Raw genomic sequence first — 24,317 nt, 5'->3', positions numbered from 1 at the left:
AGTTCGAGATGTTTATTAAGTTGAGCTAGAGTATAAGGCACAAGCAACATACCATGAATAAAAGATGCATATATCATTACACTGGAAAGAAATCTTTGGAAAATGGATTGAGGCTGCTGCTGTTGCCTTTTCTTTCTAGTTGGATAGCTAATTAGAACATTGAGAGCGGGATTAGCTAGCTCTCATGGAAGCCACAAGACACTAAGCAACTTGCAGTGATGCTTTCAGCTCTCAGAATACCACCATTGTAAGGTATTGAAGGTCCTTGTTGGACGTGACACTGAAAGACGATTGTGCACATCTGAGAACCTCTATGCAGAATAACGGTGTGCAGAGTGAACCACTATATGCATGGATGAAGTAAACATGCCATATTAAACACATCAAAGACACACAACTGATTGTAGAACACACTGTTTTTGTATAGTACTAAGACACAAAAGCACTACCAATTAATTTTAAGGCATCATCTATTAGCGACTGGACTGATATAAGAAATGTTAAAACCGAAAAAAATGTACATCTCAGGACACATGAATTACATTTGTTGCAAATATATCTTAGAGCTTTGGGATCAGGATAGGTTTGTGATGCTGGGGACCCTCAAGGAGAACAGCTTCACTAGGCAGGACCAAAGGGAGCCTTTTACTCTTTTCTGACCTCACTGAGCGAGCATCCACTCCAGCTGCTCTCAGAATCCACCGGTGCCCATGGCAGAAAGTAACAAAGGGCCCTGGCCCCTTCACACATCACCTCACTTGGAGATTTGTTCAATTGTGCTTCTGCACATCCGGCTTGCTTCCTGCTTTCAGCTGGGGCCCAAGGGCATGTGGTTCCTCTGCACATGCTGCAGTGCATCTTTTAAAATGTCAGTCCTCCACTCACACCTGCCTGATAGAGAACAAATACAAGTTATTAACGGTTTATCATGATCAAAGGCTTTTTGTGGGCCTGGCTGAGTGGTTCACACCTGTAATCCCAGCACTTTGGGAGGTCAAGGTTGGTGGATTACTTGAGCCCAGGAGTGTGAGACCAGCCTGAGCAACATTGTGAAACTCTGTCTACACATACAAACAAAACAAAACAAAACCAAACCCAAAAATTAGTCAGGCATGGTGACACATGCCTGTAGGCCCAGCTATTTGTGAGGCTGAGGTGAGAGGATCGCTTGAGTGAGGGAGGTTGAGGCTGCAGTGAGCCATGATCACACCACTGCATTCCAGCCTGGGCAACAGAGTGAGACCCTGTCTAAAAAAAAAAAAAAAAAAAAAAAAAAGGATTTATTGTGAACCAAATTTGCAATTGCTATGCTGTCTTCAGCGGGAAGAAGAGGCAGAAAGGTTCCCATTTTTCCTGTTTTTGTGTTACTATGGTACCCATCATTACATGCCCTAGTGAGCATGGGGGTGGTGTGCACCCCAGCTCTTTGGGAGGCTGAGACAGAAGGATTGCTTGAGCCCAGGAGTTAGAGCCCTAGTACAGTTGTCAGACTTGAAGAAGGAAAACAGACAGAAGGGCATCCTTCCCGCCACCTCCTGTCTCTGTGGCAAGGCTGCTGGGGTGCCTCTCCATCTCCTTCTCATTCCTCCTCCCTTCTGATCCTTTCCTTCTATACAGTTGTAAAGTTCCCTTTTAAACTATGTTTGTTCATTTATTTCTGTTAAGAAAAATTCTCTTTAGGCCAGAAAATGCGATGATTGCAAACAGATAAACGTGTTTCATGCTGTCATTTTTTAGGGAAGTGGTTGTTGTTTGGTAGCCAGAGTGGACCTTTTGAGACTTGCACTGGTTTTCATAGAATTGACCAGTTAACTAAGACAGTGAGTTATATCAGGAAATGGTTTCATGTAGTTACACTGCATTGCAGAAATGTAGAGAATAGATAACAGAAGTAGATGAGAAGTGTAATTATCTGATGGAAAGGCTGAATCTCAAATATGCTTTACAAATTATAGTTTAACGGCTTAGCTTGTAACTGCTTTCAGTGAAGCTGTAAGTAAGGGTTACTCATGAAATACTTCTCTTCTTTACCGGATGCAGTGTGGTAGGAGTGTGGGCTCTTTTCTCTGAAGATGTTGGATTTCCCCCCTGGTTCAGGCAGTTTACTTATTTCACTAAGCCTCAGCTCAAAAATGGGGATGATAATAGAATCCAACTCCTAGATCCTTGTGAAAATTAAATAACATAATCCTGAAAGGCATTAACATTGCAAAAATTCAATATACGTGAGCCTTTTCATTGTTGGCACAGGTTCGTGATTTGATACAAATTAAGAAGCGTTTGCTATGTATTTCAAACCTTTCTCTCAAAAAATCATGTGCATATCGGACATTTGAACGATTGTACATGCTAAATTAATGAAGTTTTGCTGTTTAAAATCTAGTTTCTCTGTCTTTTCATAGTTCTTGTGGAAGACTATTCATTGGACGGCTGCTCTGAGGGTACCTAGGCTAGGCCAGTGAGTGATGTGTTTTGGGCTCACTCTGGCCAGATGTGCCTACGAGATGTGGTGCTGGTTAACATCAGAGAGGCTCCTTCCCATGCCTGCATCCTGCCAGGGGCAGCCAGCACAGTGTGAAACCCACCCTGATGGACAGGGGTCCTTCATGAATACTGTTTGTTGGTTCCTCAGGATATGCCCAGTCGGGGATATTGCCGTTTTTTTTTTTTTTTTTTTTTTGCAATATGTGTTTGCAAGCTGTCTTTAGAAAGCATTTAGAAAACATTATCAGTTATTTCCAGGGTATTTTACTCTGTCTCACTTTAAAATGTGGCCGCCCGCCCTGTCTTTATCTGCCACAGCAGCCTGTCTACCGCTTAGTATGCACGATTTGAGGAACTCCCAGACCCCAGGCGTTTAGACTATAACCTGCAGATACTAGACAGGTGAAAAAAAAACGTGAGGAGCTGGTTGACCCGCAGCACTGGTGATGGCATTCTGATCATTGTATTGTTTCAAAGCAAATTTGAAAGCAGTTTCCCCTTGCTTGCTAAACCTGAGTTCAGATCACCAGGAGTTGCTTCAGTGGATTTGACGGTATGGTAATAGTTGGCAGTTTTTAGCATGAAGCACATAATCTTTGAACAATTAGTCATTTGGAGTTTGCTTATGGGATCACATCCTCTGATATGTGTTAATTGCTAGTGACCATTTTATGCAAGACAGCATGAAATTGGTGGCCTGAAAACAGACAGGGAGCTGCAAATGATTCCATTTTACTTCCTTCCTCCTTTTTGCTGTCCCCAACCAGAGAATACTGAGTCTGACCAGCTTTTCCACACACGCATGCCTCTCTCACCTAACAGCATTCCGCTTCTTCCTTGGGAATGTGTTCCATTGGCTTGTAGTTCTCTGGGTCAAGTTAGGAGGAATGTCATCCTTGTATGTATCTAGGTAAAAATGAGATAAACTCCCATCTTTTCCTTCACTTTAACTTAGATGTTTCTTGGGGCAATTTGTGTCGCATTCATAGTTGCAGCCTCTTCTAATGCTTTGGATGGTAACATTATCATGGTTTTAGTACTACCTGACATTCATGTACTGATTCTCACTGTCACCTCTGAGTGTAAGTCATATGTAATCCTATGAAAAGGCGAGGAACCAAGACTAAGTAAGTTTAGGAAACTTGTAGTTTTATGGCTTTATACATGTTTAAGCAATTAGGTGGTGTGAATGTTTTTGAAATACAGGAAAGGGAGATGCAGGAGGAAGAAGAATATAGAGGAGCATGTTGGTGAAAGGACAGGGAAGGGACAGGGAAAGAACACGAGGATATATAGCAGGTGTGGGCCATTTAGACATCAAGAACAGTGGCTTTAAATCCCATGTGGTACCTCCAAATTAAGCATTGTTTTATATGTGTGATGAGGAGAATCATTTTAATCATTTGTTATCAATGAATTTTTTTTTTTACGTATCCAAGAGCTCTTGTATTTTTAAAATATAAACAAGTTGGCCTGGGGATTTGGGGAACTGGGTAATAGGAGCAGGGTAGGGAGACCTGGGAGGAGCGAGAAGCATGGGGTGGGGGATCCAGGCTCTAATTCCAGCTTGACCACCTGCAAGGTATGACTTTGGGCAGTTCAGTTAACCTTCAGAGTCTCTGTTTCCTTATCTGAAAAACAAGGTCTAAATGATTAAAATAATAACACACGGTGTCTACCATGGTGTCTGGTATGCAAGAGGAAGTCCAATTTTAGAATAAGTGTTGTTTTTTCCTCCTTTTTCTTCAGGCTCTCTCATGCCAGCCAAAAACAGAAAATTAGGAACAGAAGTTTGAGTTTTAAAAACCACTGTGCAGTAAAGGTGTGTGGGTGGGGTGCTGATCTCAGAAAATCCTGATTAAAAGTCCGCATACCAGCTGAAGAGTGGATAAGATCCAAGGAATATGCTAAACTTGCCATCACCGTCAGTGCCATAGGAAATTACATTAGCTGTTCTTTGTTCTGGGCATTGCATTATGTTTGGTGACTCTGAGGAATCTATATAAAGATTAATACTTTTTCCTTTCCACATGTGCTTCCTAATAGCCCCTCACAAATACTATATTGGATTTCGGTACGTCCATCCTTTAACAGAAGAAGCCATTGAAGAGATGGAGAGAGATGGCCTAGAAAGGGCTATTGCTTTCACGCAGTATCCACAGTACAGCTGCTCCACCACAGGTAAGGCATCTCTCTCTCACAGTGGACAGGTAGATGCGGTGCCGGCGAAAATAACGAGGAGTCTAAGTACTGAAGGAGAGGGATGAAGCATTTGCAATTTGAATGGCAAATCCAGCCTGTCTTCTTTAAACATGAGAGTTTAGGTCAGTCTATTTGAAATCTCATGGTCCATCTGTCCCTTGAATTATTGGCCGCTTGGCTGGGAATTACAAATGGTGGGTGGTAGGCAGTGGCTGGTAAGTGCTCAGCGCTTTAATGCTATTGTGTAATGGATCAGTAAATGAACCTTAAGGCACTTTCTAGGTTTGTGTGATAAACCTTCTTTTTATGGCTACCCAGATTTTCTTTCTTAAAAAAAAAAAAAAAAGAATTTTGCTCTTGTTGCCCAGGCTGGAGTGCAATGGTGCAATCTCAGCTCACCATAACCTCCACCCCCCAAGTTCAAGAGGTGGTTCTGCCTCAGCCTCCCGAGTAGCTGGGATTACAGGCATGTGCCACCACGCCTGGCTAATTTTGTATTTTTCAGTAGAGACGGGGTTTCTCTTTGTTGGTCAGGCTGGTCTTGAACTCCCAACCTCAGGTGATCCACCCACCTCGGCCTCCCAAAGTGCTGGGCTTATAGGCATGAGCCACTGCTCCTGGCCACAGATTTTCTTATTGATGTAGCAAAGATTGTAACTGTTCCCATTTTGAGAGCAAAGAGACCCACACAACATGGGAAATACTGGTATTTTGTTGTTGCTGTTGTGCTGATAATATTGGTTGGTTGCTGGTAAAACTAAAGCCCAGTTCGGGGTTTCCCTTGCAAAATTCTCCATGTTCCTGATTTTGGAAAATGTTACTGCTTGTTGTTTTCTGTATATTTAACCGGAGCTGAAGAATAATCTGTTTGGCAATCTCTGTATCATTCATTGTAGGCAAAGTTGCTACTGTCACCTACAGATACATTTGTTTGCATTCATTGCAAGGATTGAGGTCAGCACATTCTTAGTCCCAAATTGCTTTTGGATATTAATGTTTATCATTTTCTTTAACCATAAGGAGAGTCAAAAGACTATTGGAAGAAAAGGTCAAAGCTTGTTATGTGCTTTAAATATTTGTTCAGAGAACCCATTTAAATGCCTGAGTTCTCATATACCCTCAAGAGTTTGAATTATCATTTCTTTTCTTTTCTTTTTTTTTTTTTTTCTGAGACAGAGTCTCACTCTGTCATTGCAACCTCTGTCTTTCAGGTTCAAGTGATTCTCCTGCCTCAGCCTCCCGAGTAGCTGGGATTACAGGCATGCGTCACCATGCTTGGCTAATTTTTGTATTTTTGGTAGAGATAGGGTTTTACCATGTTGGCCAGGTTCATCTCAAACTCCTGGCCACAAGTGATCTACCTTCCTCAGCCTCCTAAAGTGCTGGGATTACAGGTGCTCCGCTTAAATTATTATTTCTTTTTGAAATGTTCTGCTACAAAAAGTTGGGTTGTTTATTGAATGTTTCCAAGCAACCTGAAAGCACTAATGTAGCTTCCAGTTGCCCCCTTGCACATATGAAAATGATATCCACCTGTGAAGTGTGGTTTATAATGTCAACATGGTGGTGACTACTTTTTGATTTCTGAAGAGATTGTTTCTGAACCTTGAATGGAGTCCATTTGAATTCTTCTGATTCACTGTATTCTACTCACCAAAATGGAAGCTGTGTATCCTTTTGAAAGTTGAGTCTTAGTCTGAGGGTATATTTGATTTAAAATATGCTCTCTCCTGACTAACATTTTAAATTGGAAACCTAACTAATAGTTCTTATAGTTAGAGAGCCCAGTGGATTAGTGATGGAAAGCATGGAGAGGTGGAGGTTGTGGTGAGCTGAGATCACACCATTGCACTCCAGCCTGGGCAACAGAGCAAAGCTTTGTCTCAAAACCAACCAACCTAACAAAAAATCGTTATAAAGCTTTTATTGTAACATAGAAAATATTTATCTCAGAATATTTAGTAAAAATGCTCAGAATACTCAGCATGCAGAACTGCATATGTATTAAAAATTACAACTTTGTAAAACAAAATAGCTATAAAGAAAAAAAGAACTCTGTTAGAGTAAAACAATGACTGTGATTAGCATGCTGGGAAAATGCTCAGTTTCTTTTTTCTTTTCTTCCCCATCCCATACATGTTCTGTGATGGGGTTGATAATCTTTGTAACTGTGAAAAAAAACCAGACTTTCTTTCTTTCTTTTTTTTTTTTGAGACAGGGTTTTGCTGTTGTTGCCCAGGCTGGAGTGCAATGGTGCAATCTTGGTTCACTGCAATCTCCGCCTCCTGGGTTTAAGTGATTCTCCTGCCTCAGCCTCCAAAGTAGCTGGAATTACAGACATGTACCACCATGCTCCCCTAATTGTGTATTTTTTTAGTAGAGACAGGGGTTTCTCCGTGTTGGTCAGGCAGGTCTCAAACTCCCGACCTCAGGTGAGCAGCCCACCTCGGCCTCCCAAAGTGCTGGGATTACAGGGATGAGCCACCATGCCCGGCCAACATACTTTCAATTTCATACTTACAGAGACTTGTCCCTGTAAATATGACTGCTTATATTTCATAAATCTTCAGCCATCTTGTTTTTCACTAGAACTGACATCAGTAGTCTTTGAAAGTCCATTGAAATTGATTGCTTTTTAGTGATCTTCATTTTCAGAGTAGTTAAATCTATATGCACTTTAGAGTATTAAAGTAATTGTGATTAGACTGATTCAGTATAGAAGCAGTTACTGCTTTGAACTTGTATATACTACCTTTACGAGTCTGTTTTTTATTTTCACCATAATCAAAATGCATCTACTGAGTGGCCTCTGTATATTTCAGGCAGCAGCTTAAATGCCATTTACAGATACTATAATCAAGTGGGACGGAAGCCCATGATGAAGTGGAGCACTATTGACAGGTGGCCCACACATCGCCTCCTCATTCAGGTAAGCCAGTGACTGCCAGCCGCCCGTCACCCCGTCGTCCAGCGTGAATCAGCTGCTCGTCCCTTCTGGGTTTATGGATGTCCTTCTGAGCTTTACTGTTCTCTTGCTTAAATTGTGTGTTAGGGATTAAATAAAAATATTACACTCTTGATTTATTATGAAAAGAGGAAATGAATTTAAAGATTAAAATGATTAGACTCTTCTTTCTTCACATTAATGCTATTAGTCCCAAACCATCACAAAATGATGTTTTGAGTTTTGAGTTTCCCATGACCAGAAGATCATTAAAGATTGTGCATGGTGTTTCAGCTAACTCACATTTAGAGATCGAATGACTAACCAATGAATTAAATTTTCTATTTTCTAAATCTTTTAAAATGTCAAAAGGTTTAAAAAATGTAAAAGTAATATAGCTACATGTTCTGAGACATGAAAATGAATGTTTCAATTGAGAAAGCTTCACATATTAAAAGAAATTTCATATTTCTTCTATACAGTTTACATTTATAATATTTTTATTAACAGGTGCTTGATTTTAGGAGAATAAGTTAAAATTACAGTTCTAAAATTAGTAGCTTTGAACTTATGTTACTGTATTCTTTTCTGCCTGTCAAATATGAGAGGGCAGTTGGTAAAATATTGCCCTAAAATATGCAAATATAATTTTGTTCTGCTAGTAGAAGTTTCTGTTTTTGAGTTATTTTAGGTAGGGGTAATATTAGGTCATTTAGATTTTATCCATTTTATTTTTCACTCCTCGACGGTTTTCTGACTCCTGGCAAAAAACCCTACTCACTTCTAAAGTCTGGTGTCACTGAAATCTGTGACCACTAGATGGTGCTAGATATCATTGAAATCGGGCCAGCTCTCCCCAGAGCAGTGTTCCATAGGCACATAAAGGGTTAACACTTGGGTTGAAATCCAATTTTAAGTAAAAAGTGAAAAGAAGGCTTACCCTTAGGGGTGGGTGTAGTGGTCTCTGTGTGCACCACTGACGGCTGTATTGCTGGGTCCAGCCAGTACTGCCTGAAGCACCAGCAGCCCGGGTTTTGCTCTGGGAGGCCTGATAGGAAAGGAGGGGTGTTTCAGGTCAGCACTGCCATGTGGTAGCAGGGAATGGAGGGATCTGCACAGCATCTGCCTGCCCTGAACGAGTGAGTAATTAGATTTGCATTAAAATTCAGCCCTTTGAAAAGGGGGGAAGCAGGACGATGGAAAGGTCTCTTAACTGAGGAAGTCTCTGTTCATAAAATGAAAGGGAATTTTAGAGGCATTTATCTGCCCTTCTAGATGGTGTGATTGAAGGCTCTGAGAGGCTCTGTGCCTCTTTCATTCTGCAGGGGGGTTGTGTGTAGAAAATACTGCAGATGGGTTTTAGGTGATTTAAATAGCACTTCTCCTTGCCCATGGCGCCTCAGTTTTGAGGATGGCTTAGAGGCTGTTGCAAGCCATATGATTTGTGTTTTTACTTGCAGTTTTGCAAGCCAAGAAAAAAAGCAAAACAAAACACTAAGCTTTGGATATGATGTGACATTTTTGGAAACCAGAAAACAAAACCCTAAACTAAAACTAAAAATATAGTTAAAAACTACAAATTCCATTTTGAATTCACATTTCTACTTGGTATAGGTAGTAATTACTCCAAATAGTCATTTTATTACTGTTTTCTCCAATATTGGTATTTTCTAGCTGTTGGAGTAATTGGAGCAAATATATGTTCTAGGCTCCTGTCTAAACCTTGCAATGGGCCTCCTTATCTAGGCTGAGGTCCAAAAATAATCCTTTCTGAGCATCCTTAGTTTCCAAACACTGCAAAGACCAGAAAATATTGGTTTTGTTTGTGTCTAATCCTATCACATTTACTGAGAATTTACATTATAAATTCTGAAAAAGGAATTTACCTTTAGGTACCATTTTATGCCTTAGGACATTTATTTACCAAATTTTGAGAGTTCTGGAAAGATTAATCATATCTTAATAATTATCAGGGAATAGTTTGCTTATACCATTGTTTTCAGTGGCACTGATATATCAAACTACCAACAAGTGCAGATTTACATGTTTCTGATAAATTGACCTTTTTAATTTTTAAAAAGTTATAATGGACAGTTTGGAAATAATTTTAGATATGCAGAAAAGTTATAAGATTAAAAACAGTATAAGGAACTCTCATCTACTCTTTTACCTATATTCATGTATTATTATTATTTTGAGACAGGGTTTCACTCTGTTGTCCAGGCTGGAGTGCAGTGGCATGTTTATAGCTCACTGCAGCCTTGACCTCCTGGGCTCAAGTGATCCTCCTGCCTCAGCCTCCTCAAATGCCACAGACATGTGCCATCATGCCCTGCTAATTTTTAAAAATTTTGTGGAGATTAGGTCTTTCCATGTTGCCCAGGCTGGTCTTGAACTTCTGGGCTCAAGCAATCCTCCCGCCTTGGCTCCCAAAGTGCTGGGATTACTGGCGTGAGCCACTGCGTCTGGCCTATTGACATGTTATTAACACGTATATCCCACTTGGTTTATCATTTACATACTCTATGTGTGTGTGTATATGTGTGTGTCTCTGTGTTTGTATATACATCCTTTTTCTTCTGACCCATTTGGGAATAAGTTATGCGTATATCGCCATCATCTACACCTAAATACTTAGGTGTATGTTTCCTAAAATCAGGAATATTCTCTTACATAACCACAATACAACATTCAAATTCAGTAAATTTAACATCAATACATAAACTTTTACTTAATTTACATTCATATTCTGATTTTGTCAGTTGACCCATTTCTGTCTTTTGTAGCATTTTTTATAAGCGAAATGACAGAGGATGATTAAAGTATAAGATGAAAGAAAGCCCCTTCAGCTCTGGTATTTCAGCACCTATCGACGTGAATCAGAAAGTGCTAGCTAGACGAAGGGAGCTCCCTGGTCTGGTGGACAGAGGTTTGGAGCAGGAGGCAGGAACCATGTTCTCTCGCAAGTTCCCCAGATGGGACTGAATGGGCCCCTGAGTTTACCACATCTTTCCCCGCTCTGTGAATTTAATGGGTGTGTATCACCTGTCATCTGTTACTGTGAAGGTTTTTATAAAAATGGACTTGATGGGGATGCAGGCTGAGAAGAAAATGTTATAAAAATAGAACAGTATTTTCTTATTTCCCTACTATTTCTGACTCATGTATTTAATGTGGTATGCCTGAAAGCCAAACCACGGAGGCTTTAGAAAGACCCTGTAAGCTATTTTCCTGCTAACGGAGCAAATGAGACGTCTTAAAACAACTTCTCCTTCCCATCTGTGTTTCCTTTCCATCTGGAAGTGTGCCCTGTCCTTCCCGAGGGGAAGCACATCCACGGCGCACATTTGCAGTGAGCCATTAGTGAGCTTTAGAAGTTTCCCAGCAAATTCCCCAGGCCCCTGAAACCGTTATGATCCATTTTGATAATAAACCAATGCTTAGAGGCTGGAGTGTTTGCAATTTTTTAAAAAAGAGAGGTCTGATTTTTGAGGGTTGCTCCGAGATTTTTGGTGTAGCCTTCATTTTAAAAATCTTTCCTTTTTCCTTCCATTTCTCTCTTCCCTTCCTCTTTACCCTCCTTTTGTGATTCCCGCAGTGCTTTGCAGACCACGTTCTAAAGGAACTGGACCGTTTTCCACTTGAGAAGAGAAGCGAGGTGGTCATTCTGTTTTCTGCTCACTCACTGCCAATGTCTGTAAGTAAGAACGTTTTGTTGTATGACCTGGTGATGGAGGATTGGGTGATTTCATTTTCTAAATGTGTAAAATGAGTCTAGCTTCCATTATGTCCTAAGCCCAGTGCAAGAATGAATTCTCAAATCTCAGACGTGCTGCTAATTTTTTTTCCTGATACTTGACTTGCTGCTAGTTTAGCCTCATTTCTTCAAACCTCATAACAAGGAATTCCAATTTTAATGTTTTAAATAGATCTTTTCCTTTTTTTTGAGACAGGGTCTTGCTCTGTCACCCAGGCTGGAGTTCAATGTCACGATCTCAGCTCACTGCAACCTCTGCCTCCTGGGTTCAAGCAATTCTCCTGCCTCAACCTCCCAAGTAGCTGGAATTCTAGGCACCCACCACCATGCCTAGCTAAGTTTTTGTATTTTTAGTAGAAACCGGGTTTCACCATGTTGGCCAGAGTGGTCTCAAACTCCTGACCTCAGGTGATCCACCCGCCTTGGCCTGCCAAGGTGCTGGGATTACAGGTATGAACCACCATGCCTGGCTCCTCTTTTCTTTAAAATGACAACTTGAAGATATATTCAAATGTAAGACTTTCTAATAAGTGGAACAGTTAAGAGAAGGTTACTTTTGCCTGCCCTGTCGCCAGAGCTCAGCGTGATGTTGCTGTGTGTTGAGTGGGAGATTCTCTGTTCAGATGAAGCCTCTCAATCCCATGCTTTTGTCCTCAGGGTTTGGTGGGGCTATTTGAATCCCAGGCAGCCACTGCAGTTTGCTAAGACCCAGGAACACATTTTTTGCAAGTGAAAACAGAGGATCGAGTTGGGATCTGGCTGCTCTTTAGTTCATCATATTACACTAGGCTGTTCATCCAGATGCTACAATCTGTGCCGTAGCTGTCTCATTGTTGGAAACAAGAATGATCAAGCCAGTGTGCTGTATGATAATAGAGAAGTGCTTGCAATAAGTAACCAGCTTCATCTGCTCAGAACTAGCCTTGTGTTCTAAAAACAGTGCTTTCCAAGCCGGAGAGTTGGAGAATTATCTCTTCATAGGTGTGATTGAGGTTTTAACAACATCGGGAATGGAGCCAACCTGTGTCTGCGGCCATGCTTGTAACTGGGCCTTACCGCCCCCTGGTGGCCATGAGGGACAAGCCCTTGTAGATTTTCCACTCCTCATCTCTGCTGGGCCTCCTGTGGGTGGTAGGAGGCTCTGGAAATAAATTCCTCTCTCTGGACCTCTCTTCTGGAAGCCTGCCTATTTTAATGGGTTTAAATTTCCTCCTTTTCTGGTGTCAGGCAGTGCTTTGCACATGTCCATCTTCCTGCCTCATCCTATGTATGGTGAGATCTAGCCTGGGTTGCCAGAGGGAAGCTCTTGAACCAGCTTGGAGCAAACACATTTGCTTTTTTTTTTTTTTTTTTGATGGGGTCTCACTCTGTTGCCCAGGCTGGAGTGCAATGGTGCGATCATGGCTCACTGCAGCCTCCACCTCCTGGATTCAAGCAATTCTCCTGAGCCGTCTGAGGACCTGAGACCACGGGCACACACCACCGCACCTGGCTAAGTTTTTGCATTTTTAGTATAGACAGGATTTCACCATGTTGCCCAGGCTGGTCTCAACATCAACTGATCCACCCGCCTTGGCCTCCCAAAGTACTGGGATCACAGGCATGAGCCACTGTGCCCAGGCAAAACCCATTTTTGTATGTGGGGATTCCAGGCGCTGCCTTGCCTCCCCACACCCCGGTCTCACTTCCCTGGCCTCTCACCTGGAGGTGGAGCATGCTGCTTCCAGGTTATTTTGCTGCTCAAGCGTTCTTGTGGGACCGGGAAGTGCCACAATGTCATAAGGATAAGCCTGGCATGGGGAGGGCAGTTGGAGAGTTGAGAGAGAGCGCTGACCTAGCACGCTCTTCTCTTCCCCTACATTTACTTCTAACGACTTTTTAAACTTTTTATTTTGAAGTAATTTTTAAACTTACAGGAAACTGGTTAAAAGAGTAAAGAGTTAAAAGAATATGTACACCTTCTCCACAGCTTCCCCGAACGTTAACATCTCACACAACCACTCTACGGTTATCAACACTAAGAAGCCAGCACCGGCACGCTGCTATTCCCTGCACCCCAGGCTTCATGTGGATGTCACCTCTATTTCCAAAGCTGTCTTTTTTCTCTTCCGGGACCCAGTCCAGGGTCCCACACTGTGTGTGGGTGTGGGGTTTCCTCAGCACCCTCCAATCTGTGACAGTCCTTATACTTGGCTTTTCTTTCATCCCCTTGATTTTTTTTTTTTTTTTTTTTTTTTTTTGGAGACAGGGTCTCACTCTGTCACTCGGCCTGGAGTGCTGCGGTGCAGTCACAACTCACTGCATCCTCGACCTCCCAGACCCGGGTAATCCTCTCATCTCAGTCTCCCGAGCGGCTGGGACTACACGTGCGCACCACCACACCCGGCTAATTTTTGTATTTTTTGAAGAGACAGGACTTCGCCATTTGCCCAAGCTGGTCTCGACTTCCTGGGCCCAGGTGATCCACCCACCTCAGCCTCCCAAAGTGCTGAGATTACAGGTGTGAGGCACCACACCCTGTCGCACCTTGATACTTTTGAGGAGCCATTTTTAGGAAGTCAGTTGTTTTGTGGCATGATCTGTCTGAAGTTTTCTCATGATTAGATTGCGGTTATGCATCATTGGCAAGAACCCACAGGGGTGCAGGGCCCTGCTCCGTGCGTCACACCCGGGGGTCCGTGATGTCAACGTGCTTTTCTTCTGGTGATGTGATCCCTGGTCCCTCGTTTAAGGTTGTGTCTGCCATGCTGATCCATCCTACAATTACTATTTTTCACTTTGTAATTAAAAATATCTTGGAGGAGATAGCTTTGAGACAATACAGAGATTCTGTTATTCCTCAGACTTTGCTCTAATCTTAGCATCCACAGGTAGTTCATGTTTGTGGCATTACTGCATTGCTATTCCAGTGGCGGCTTTGTGTTTCTTTCACTCCTTCTACATTTATGCCTCCCATGGCTTTTAAACAAACCAGTAGTAATAATCATAAAATTGTTCGTCAGTACATATATACACACACTATACTGTACTATACTGTATATACTATACAGTATATATACGGTATATAACATACTGACATATATAGTATACATATATAGCATATGTCAGTACATATATACATATATATGTGAGTCTTGACAGAGCAAGACTCCATCTCAAAACATACATATATATACACATATGTTTTGAGATGGAGTCTATATATATATATATACACGCACACACAGGTATCGATCGACTTATGACCTATGCAACTTACGACCATTTGGCTTTATGACCACAGTTGCTAGCCACGACTGCACCGCGTCTGGCAGCGCAAACGTTGCCCAGCTGGGTGTATGACAGTGCGGACCAGCTTCCGGCAGCACTACCATCTCCGCGTGCATATAGCCTACTCAACTTACGACCAAATCGTGTTACGACCGGCCTGTCGGAACCAATCGTGGTCGTAAGTCGAGCACCATCTGTACACACATATATACAACTAGTGCTCAACTTACGACGACGATTGGTTCCGACAGACCGGTCGTAACACGATTTGGTCGTAAGTTGAGTAGGCTACATGTACAGTACTGTGAAATGATGTTATAAAAATCTTTGTCATATTTTATCATAATTTTCTTTCCTTATTGTTATATATCATAATTTTCTTTGTTCATTTTATGCCATTTGTATCATCTCTACACCATTTTGTTTCTTACCTTTACAGTCATCAGGTTTAAGTAAAACACTGCATTACCAATACAACTGGTTTAATATTTGCAAAACATACAAAATTACAAAATACAGGTGCATACAAAAATACAAAATACAGGTGTGAAAAATACCATAGGAAACATTTTCCCAATTGCAAAACATATCAAAATATATAAACATGTACGAAACATTTTGTTGGCCCCTGGTGCTTGGCTGAGGATCGTTGATGTCGTCATCTGAGGCAGCAGTTGGGGTTACCGGAGTTGGTTTTTTCATAAACATGGTGAGCTTTGTCTGAATTGTATGTTTCTTTTTTTCTTATAAATTTCACGATACGGACGAAACACATCGTGTGCCATCCATTCAATCCTTGCAAATAGCTCGATGTTTGGGTCCATTGCTTCAAAATGTGTAAGAAGTTTATTCAGTAAAGATAAACTGTCTGATAATCCCTTAGTGGTGAACTTTCTTTCTGGCTCCTCCTCTTCTTTCTCTGCTTCTTTTCTTTCTTCTTCCACCGCTCTTTCTTCTTCCAGTTCGATTAGCTCTTCATTTGTAAGTTCTCCAGATTCTTTGTCTACCAACTCTTCGACATCTTCCATTTCACACTCCAAAGAAAGGTCTTTAGCGAGTTTTACTATTTTTTCCCGAATCGTTTCAAGCTCATGTTCACTGTCAAATCCGTCAAAATCATTAACATAGCACTTAACACAATTTTTCCAGATGCCATTCATGCACTTTGTTGTCACAGCCTCCCAGGTGGTAGCGATATTCTTGATACACATCAAAATGTTGTAGTGTTTCCAAAAATCTACAGCGGAGCAGTCGTGGCTAGCGATTGTGGTCGTAAAGTCGAATGGTCGTAAGTTGCATAGGTCGTAAGTCGATCAATACCTGTAAATGCATATACATGTGTATATGTGTATATATATATATATATACACACACACACACACACACACGTTTTGAGATGGAGCCTTGCTTTGTCACCCAGGCTGGAGTGCAGTGGTGCAATCTCGGCTCACTGCAACCTTTGTCTCCCGGGTTCAAGCAATCCTCCTGCCTCAGCCTCCTGAGTAGCTGGGATTATAGGGACCACCACCAAACTTGGCTAATTTTTGTATTTTTAGTAGAGACTGGGTTTCACCATGTTGGCCAGGCTGATCTTGAACTCCTGACCTCAGGCGATCCACCCACCTTGGCCTCCCAAAGTGCTGGGATTTCAGGGGTGAGCCACTGCACCCAACTTGTCATTATATTTAATTTTGCCAATATTTATTGAGCACCTGCTATATTCCAGGCACTGTTTCTATCCATATCATAGGATATGGAAATGAAGAAAACAGACAAAAATCTTTGTCTTCAGAGAGTATAGACAAAAGATAATAAACATAATACATACGAAAACAGTATGGTAGATTAGCAAGTAATAGATGCTATAGAAGAAAATAAAGCCAGGTGAGGGCTGGGGAGTCAGTACACAGTAAATATTTAAAGCATTAAAATTTGCATTGAAAAATTTCAAGGTATTAACAAGGGAATGTGTATGAAACATTTGCTGTGCACAAAGCATTTGCCTGTTGTCCATTGTTGCAGGAAGAGTGGCGAGAGAGGAAATGGAAGGTGCAGGTCGTACTCTTGGAGGTACCTGCACCCAGGTGCTGCTTTCCTCCTCTAATTCCACTGGGGTTTACTGTAAATCCAGCAGTTCCGTACATTGTCCATGCAGCCCTCTTTCAGTTCCTGTTGTGAAATCAACTACTCACATGACCACCAGTGTAGAAATTCCCATCCTGCCCAGCTTTTCTATGTCATCTTCATATTTCAGATAAGAGAGAGAGAACCATCCTTAGACCCATGAATAACATGGAACATGGAAGTCTACACCCTCTTAGGGACCTTAGAGATGGTTGAGTGCAGGGTTTTTCTTTGGCTGATGAAGACGTGGAACTAAGGAAGCTTGGTGATTGAACTCAGACCATACCATCATTGGTGCAGGAGACAGAAAGGGAGGACTTTGTTCCAGGGCTCACACCGTGTCAGCACATAGTCGGGGCCTTCCCAGTGTTGGTGACTGAACACCCATTGTGTCTCTGCTGCAGGTGGTCAACAGAGGTGACCCGTATCCTCAGGAGGTGAGCGCCACTGTCCAAAAAGTCATGGAAAGGCTGGGGTACTGCAACCCCTTCCGACTCGTGTGGCAATCCAAGGTGGGTGGCTTCCACACTTCTGCGGGCAGCCAGCTCTTTTGGTAAAGTTTATTTTATGAGTTAGTTATGAAATAGTCGGTTTGGCTCTTCCACATAGACAGGCTGTTCCACAACCTGATTCTTCACCATGGGCAGAAAGAACTCTGCAAGTGAGTAAGACAGAAGGGGAAATCAAGTGACTCGTGGAGTTCCGTTGGTTTAATATTTTACTTTTAGCTGCAATGACAGAAACTGTTACTTATTATATTGAGGCAGCTTCTAGGATTCAAGCTTCCATGTGAAAATATCAAACCTATTCAAGCAGGTGTAAAGAGTGGCTCTTGCCCCCGTGGGCAGTGTGTGTGCCTAGGGTGGCAAATGGAGATACTACAGACCATCAGGAGGAATGGTCCCTTACGCTTTCATCTTCCTTTTGCATAGGTTGGTCCGATGCCCTGGTTGGGTCCTCAAACAGATGAATCTATCAAAGGACTCTGTGAGAGGGGGAGGAAGAATATCCTCTTGGTTCCGATAGCGTTTACCAGTGACCACATTGAAACGCTGTATGAGCTGGACATTGAGTACTCTCAAGTTTTAGCCAAGGAGGTAAATGCACCTATCTGCCTTAATCCCATCATGACTTGTTTTAAAAGGAAACTTTCTCTGCAACTAACTAATGTATCATTCAGAAATATTGTTTACTATATTTGTTTGCATGTACGGTGTCCTCATTCTCCTGAACAATAACGTCATCTGAGTAATAATCTCAACACATTGAGTTAATTTCATGTCAGCAGTGGGAGAGGAAACCTGTATGTTCATTGAACCAGGTGACCCAGGGATCACTGTGGCTGACATTTTGCTTAGTTTGAGTTACTGGACTCCTTGAAAGTAATAATAACTACACTTGTTTAAGAAAAAAGAATTATACTTCTCACTAATTCCAAAGGAAAATGGTTTATTGTTTTATAATTTCTTTTCTTTGCCTAATAGTAACCTTTACTCAGGGCTGTTACATGGCTTCTTGTTGAGTGTGAAGGCATACAGGAATCATTGTAATTTAAGAGAAGAGCATGAAGTGAATGTGGAATCAATGTGTGTTGTGATTTCCTTGACTTCCTTTATGCACTCATTTATTTAGCTATTTGCTGCCGGGTTGTGATCAATCTGATTATTGAAATAACAAATGCCACCTTTGGCCGGGCACCGTGGCTCATGCCTGTTATCCCAGCACTTTGGGAGGCCAAGGCAGGCGGATCATGAGGTCAAGAGATAGAGACCATCTTGGTCAACATGGTGAAACCCCGTCTCTACTAAAAATACAAAAATTAGCTGGGTGTGATGGTGTGTACCTGTAGTCCCAGCTACTCGGGGGAGGCTGAGTCAGGAGAATCGCCTGAACCCAGGAAGCTGAGGTTGCAGTGAGCTGAGATTGCGCCAACACACCCAAGCCTGGCAACAGAGCAAGACTCCATCTAAAAAAAAAAAAACAAAACAAAACAAAAACCATCTTTGGTGTCTAGTAATATGAGATGGATGTGAATTGTCATTCAGGGTGGAGAAAAACTATTTGTTCATCTATGTCCTGGCTTCTGAAAGCTGGCCTAAAACCTGTGTCCAACATATAGCTTCATTTTTATGGGGAGTAAGGAAGCGTTAGTATCCAAGAAACCCTTTCCTTTCTCTCTGCCAGAGTTTCTGGCCCTGGTCACCCCGTGTGTGATAGATGGAGGCCCAGCCTGCAGGAGACTTTACCCTGTCTGGGATTGGGCAGCAGGTGCAGGGCAGGGCAGAGAGTGGGTGGGGACAGAACTTGAGCAAACACCCGGTCCCTGTGGATTTTGAATTTCCATGCTGGACATCAATCAGACATGGGTGAAGCTAGGGAGCACCTAAGTTTCTTGTCAGTGGTTCTGATAAAGGAATTGCAGGCAAGTTGTAATTGGCTAAGAAGTGGTTGCAGCATTGTCTATGGATTTCATTTAAAGATGCCTTCTGTAGCTCACCATGAGTTTGGCTAATTGTGAACCTGCTAAAACTTCAGTGAAAATATAGTTTAATACCAATATGTTTGGAAAACAATTTTTTTATTTTAACTTTTTTGTGATTTTATAAATTTGTTTAGAGATGAAATCTGGCTCTGTCAACCAGGCTGGAGCGCAGTGGCACAGTCATGGCTCCCTGCAGCCTCAAAATCCTGGGTTCAGGCAATCCTCTCTCTTTGGCTACCTGAGTAGCTGGGACTACAGGTGCACATGGAATTTCAGTGTTGCTACATATTTTTCTAGTCAGTGTATCGCTGACTCTCCCACCAACATTGTTAGAGAATGCCCTTTGCCAACATTGGTTATTCAGTTGTAACTGACTTTTAGATGAAGTTTGAGAATACAGCCTCTTAAGTTGAGATCCATGTGTTTGCTGAATCTCAATGTTTTTCTCATGCCAATCTCCTGATGTAAATGCTAATCTAAAAGATCAAGTAACTGAATCCAGTGTGGTGGCTCACACACGTAATCTCAGCACTTCGGGAGGCCGAGGCGGGTGGATCACCTGAGGCCAGGAGTTTGAAACCAGCCTGGCCAACATGGCAAAACCCCATCTCTACTAAAATACAAAATTTAGCCAAGCATGGTGGCGTGTGCCTGTAATCCCAGCTACTCGAGAGGCTGAGACAGGAGAATCACTTGAATTTGCTTAGCGGAGGCTGTGGTGAGCTGAGATTGTGCCAGAGCAACAGATGGAGACTCCATCTCAATCAATCAATCAATCAATCAATAAATAAATAAATAACAAATGACCAAGTACTGAAAAGCTACCAGAAGAAAAGGGAAATAGACGAATCCTAACTATCTGAGTAAATCATTATTAGACCAATTTCAGTTATTAGGCAGTGAATATTTTTGGAACTGGGAATAGGGATGGTACTGAAACAATCCTCCCATGTTTTCCTTTAGCTTTTTCTCCGTAAGAATATATTTTAGGCCAGACTTGGTAGCTCACACCTGTAATCCCAGCACTTTGGGAGGCTGAGGCGGGTGGATCATTTGAGGTCAGGAGTTCATGACCAGCCTGGCCAACATGGTGAAACCCTGCCTCTACCAAAAATATAAAAACTAGCCGTGCGTGGTGGTGGGTGCCTGTAATCCCAGCTACTCAGGAGGCTGAGGCAGGACGATCCCTTGAACCCAGGAGGTGGAGGTTGCAGTGAGCAGAGACAGTGCCACTGCACTCCGGCCTGGGCGACAGAGCAAGACTCCATCTCAAAAAAAAAAAAAAAAAATGGAATATATTTTAAAACCCAACTCTGAATTGGGTCCAATGTACATTTTATAGTCAATAAGTTAATTTACTTCATCTTCGTGCTTGGGATCAAAACAAATATGAAATTATATTTAAAGTAACATTGTACTTAGGGAGAGTCTGTAAAATTATGCATTAGAAAATAGAATTAAAAAAGAATGGTAAGCAGATTTCAATGGAGAATTTTATCAAGTGTAACCACAAAAAGGATTCAAAAACAAATCACCTGTGGGAAGATAACGGGAAGGGGAAGGACATAGGAATTGAGAAATAATTTATAATAACAGAATCAACGTACAGCCCTGTCCCATGACTGTTTTTCATTCATGAGCAAGTCTGAGAACACTTGAAGTCAGACTTTGAATTGTGTGTGTGTGTGTCTGTGTGTATTTTTTTTTTTTTGTGGCAGTTTCTTTGAAAAAAAAAAAAGGAAAATAAAACATGTCTGTGTTTTTCCTCCCTTTTCTCATTTGATTCAGTGTGGAGTTGAAAACATCAGAAGAGCAGAGTCTCTTAATGGAAATCCATTGTTCTCTAAGGTATCTACAGTGTTACAACCATTTTAGTAGAACATACCAGAGAGTAATCCTCTGAGAAACTCTTGCAGAATATTGGTTTTTCTCACATATTAGAACATTTGGAGTTCCAATTAATTAGAAAAATAAAATCGAATTTTATCCTTATCTGCTCAGTCTTCCTTCAGATAGCCCCAATTTTCTGATTCCTACCCACCTACTTTCAAACCTGCTTTCCAGAGAAAAGATCTAGTGGGTGGGGTAAGAGGATTTCATTTCCTGAAATCTCTGTTTTAACTTTCTCTAAGCTGAGGATTCTCAGGAAAGGAAGATATTGTAGAATTTGATCCAAAATGCTCACTGCTGAGATGAAAAGAAACCTCAAGCCAGAGTGCTGACCTGGGCAGATGGAGGAGGGGGAAATGGCAGATGAGCAGGCCCTGTGCTTCTGATGCCTCTTTGCCTCTTGTCTGTCTTCCAGGCCCTGGCCGACTTGGTGCATTCACACATCCAGTCAAACGAGCTGTGTTCCAAGCAGCTGACGCTGAGCTGTCCGCTCTGTGTCAATCCTGTCTGCAGGGAGACTAAATCCTTCTTCACCAACCAGCAGCTGTGACCCCCGCTGGTGGACCCTGTGGCATTAGGCAAATGCCCAACCTCTAGATACCCCCGACGTGGAGAGGATGTTGTTTAGAGATCAAGGAAGGAAATCACCCTTCCTTGATATATATACAACCTTTGGGCACAAACTGTGTGATTTCTTGAGAATTGGACTCTATTGATAGATTTCTATTTTTATATAACTATACAGTAAGCATTTATATTTTCTCTCTCTAGGTATAAGCTACTAGTTTGGAATGTCCACTAGGACCTTTATTAAGTAAGTTAAAAATTTATCTTATGAGACACACCTATTTTAAATACAGATTTTGGGTTTATTGCCCCAAACCCTCCTGAAAGGGCACAGAGAGCCCCCTTTGTGGGCTGTCAGTGTGAATGCGATCTGTTTACAGTCTTGTGCATATAATTGCTGTTTTTTAAATGAACATAGTTGAGTGTTTGAAATGAATTTGAAAAAGAAATGTTACCTAACTTTTCCCTAATCCCATGGGTTACAGAAAGCTAGGGGGGCAATGTGGTTACCTGCAATGGCTGCATTCACCAGCGAGGCCACCATTCATTGGTCATCTTGGTATTTGTGTGTGAATCTTACTTTCCTCGATGTAAAAAGGAATCGAGTATGCATTTCAGAAGTGCTCTGAGAGTCCCCGTACACCCAAGACTAATAAATGTGTAGAAGTACAGTGTCTGTCTTATGTGCCTTGGTGGGAGTCCAGGGTGCCACAGGGAAGGGGCTCCCACTGCTTCCGATGTCCAGGGACAGCGCTGCTGGAAAGGCCAACGATGAGCTTCCCCCTGGAGCTCCTCCCGGGACCTCGCGAGCCTTTCCACCTGGCGGCTTCTCTATCTTAGTCGAATGCCTTCTTTCTGCACATTTGTTTTAAGAATTCTTTTATAAAGTCAACAGTGCTTTGTAACCTTGAATTCTTCCTTAATTTATGATTTTTTATTGTAAAAATTATATAGCCATACAGTGGGACATGTAAAGAATACGGAAAAGTAACCACTTTAATGTGACAACTATTATCATAATATTGTATTTCATGCCAGTCCTTTCCTGTAGATATTTTTAATGCCATTGCAACCTTGGATTTGTGAGTGAAAAGTGTTTCTAAAAATACAGAAATAATGTCAGATCAGAATCTGATCTTCTATGTTTGTATTTAATGGATTAAAAGATTCCTGGTGGTTCTATGAAGAATTTGTAATGATCACTTCCTCTTTCCTCCAAGCCCTGAAACTTTGTTCTTCAAAAGAGCATTTCTTTGATTTTTTTTTTTATAAAGCAAGTTTATAAAGTAGAAGTATTAGGCTATTCATAAATCTTTTATATTGAGAATTGGCTATGTTAATAAATATTACAACATCATTAATGTTTTAACTAAATTTGATTCATGCTGTCTGTTAAATCAAAACTGATCTAAATTAACCAAAATTATTAAATGTGAGGAACTTTTTTAATACAGTGAAAGAAGCCTGGCATCCACTGGAGTTAATAGTTTTCCTGCATCGATGACAGCCCTCATGAGTAGCATCTACATTTTAAAATTTCCAGTTGGCTTTTCTGTTAGTTGATTGGGTTTCTAGAGAAATATACAAAGCATAGGCAATTGTTTAGGATTTTCCTCTAGCCTTTTCCATCACCTTCTTGGGGGTTAGGGTCATAGCATACTTTGAGTGACCATCCCACCATGAAGTGAATTCTCTGGGTTAGTGGTCTGGTGCTAGAAGGCAGGTTATTTTTGGAGCCACTCTCACTCCTTTAGGAAACTTTCCAAGGGTCTGCTTCAATTCTTCAATGACTTTAAAGGTGAAACAGTATTTTTATGGAGATGATGCAGAAAACTCCAATTCAGGAACCCCGGCAAATATATCGGAAGCACTTATTTGCTAAGGAACTTCTGAATTGAGAATACTGGGCTGTCTGGAATAATATCCTTGATACTGAGTTGGGACTAGACCAGCTTTTATAGTGACAAAGAGGGATTTATTGAGACCGCAGCCTGTGGCATTTGTTGCTCTCAGCAGTGTTCCCTTGGATTGTTAGTAACCATGGATGGGTAATGGTCATACGCTAGGCTAGCATTTAGTTGGACAAAATATTTTTTGAGCTTTGAGAATTGTCATCCTGTTGGTCAACTTTGAAATACAAATGTTTGCCTTGGTAATCAGCAATGAACTGCTGGCAGTTTCTTCAAGCTGTGTCTGCACAGATCTGACTTTTAATTGATGAATCAACTTCTACAGAAACTTTGCAGGGACAGTGTTGATGAGGCAATTTAGCTTGCCAGGGTGATGGTAAGGCCCAGGCCTCTGCATGTATAGTGCTCTTCTAAAGAGTATGCATTCTTAAACTGCTTAAGTTTTTAAAAATCAGTATAAATTTTTGCACTCAAAATTTGCTTCACATCAGGAGAAATGAACTCATTGTGGCTTAGGTTTGTTGTTGTTGTTTTTTTTTTTTTGATGGAATCTTGATATGTCACCCAGGCTGGAGTGCAGTGGTGCAATCTCAGCTCACTGCTACCTGCACCTCCTGGGCTTAAGTGATTCTCCCACCTCAGCCTCTCAAGTGCTGGGACTACAGGAGTGTATCTTCATGCCTGGCT

The 24,317-nt window shown here is 41.6% G+C and overlaps 1 protein-coding gene across 1 annotated transcript in view; it reads left to right on the top strand.

Moving 5' to 3' along the window:
• Nucleotides 1-24,109, top strand: part of FECH (ferrochelatase) — a 40,386-nt gene extending 16,277 nt beyond the window's left edge. Inside the window, exons 5-11 of the mRNA XM_017528792.2 lie at nucleotides 4,531-4,665; nucleotides 7,509-7,615; nucleotides 11,229-11,327; nucleotides 17,186-17,293; nucleotides 17,714-17,878; nucleotides 21,052-21,111; nucleotides 21,569-24,109. Coding sequence (XP_017384281.1) covers nucleotides 4,531-4,665; nucleotides 7,509-7,615; nucleotides 11,229-11,327; nucleotides 17,186-17,293; nucleotides 17,714-17,878; nucleotides 21,052-21,111; nucleotides 21,569-21,703 — 809 coding nt within the window. The 3' untranslated portion in view covers nucleotides 21,704-24,109. The remainder of the gene's footprint in view (nucleotides 1-4,530; nucleotides 4,666-7,508; nucleotides 7,616-11,228; nucleotides 11,328-17,185; nucleotides 17,294-17,713; nucleotides 17,879-21,051; nucleotides 21,112-21,568) is intronic.
• The last annotated feature ends 208 nt before the right edge of the window (nucleotides 24,110-24,317 follow it).

Source organism: Cebus imitator, unplaced genomic scaffold (assembly GCF_001604975.1).
Source record: "Cebus imitator isolate Cc_AM_T3 unplaced genomic scaffold, Cebus_imitator-1.0 Scaffold55, whole genome shotgun sequence".
Lineage (NCBI taxonomy): Eukaryota > Metazoa > Chordata > Mammalia > Primates > Cebidae > Cebus > Cebus imitator.
Note: the sequence above shows the minus strand (reverse complement) of the source record. Positions and strands in the feature narration are given on the sequence as shown.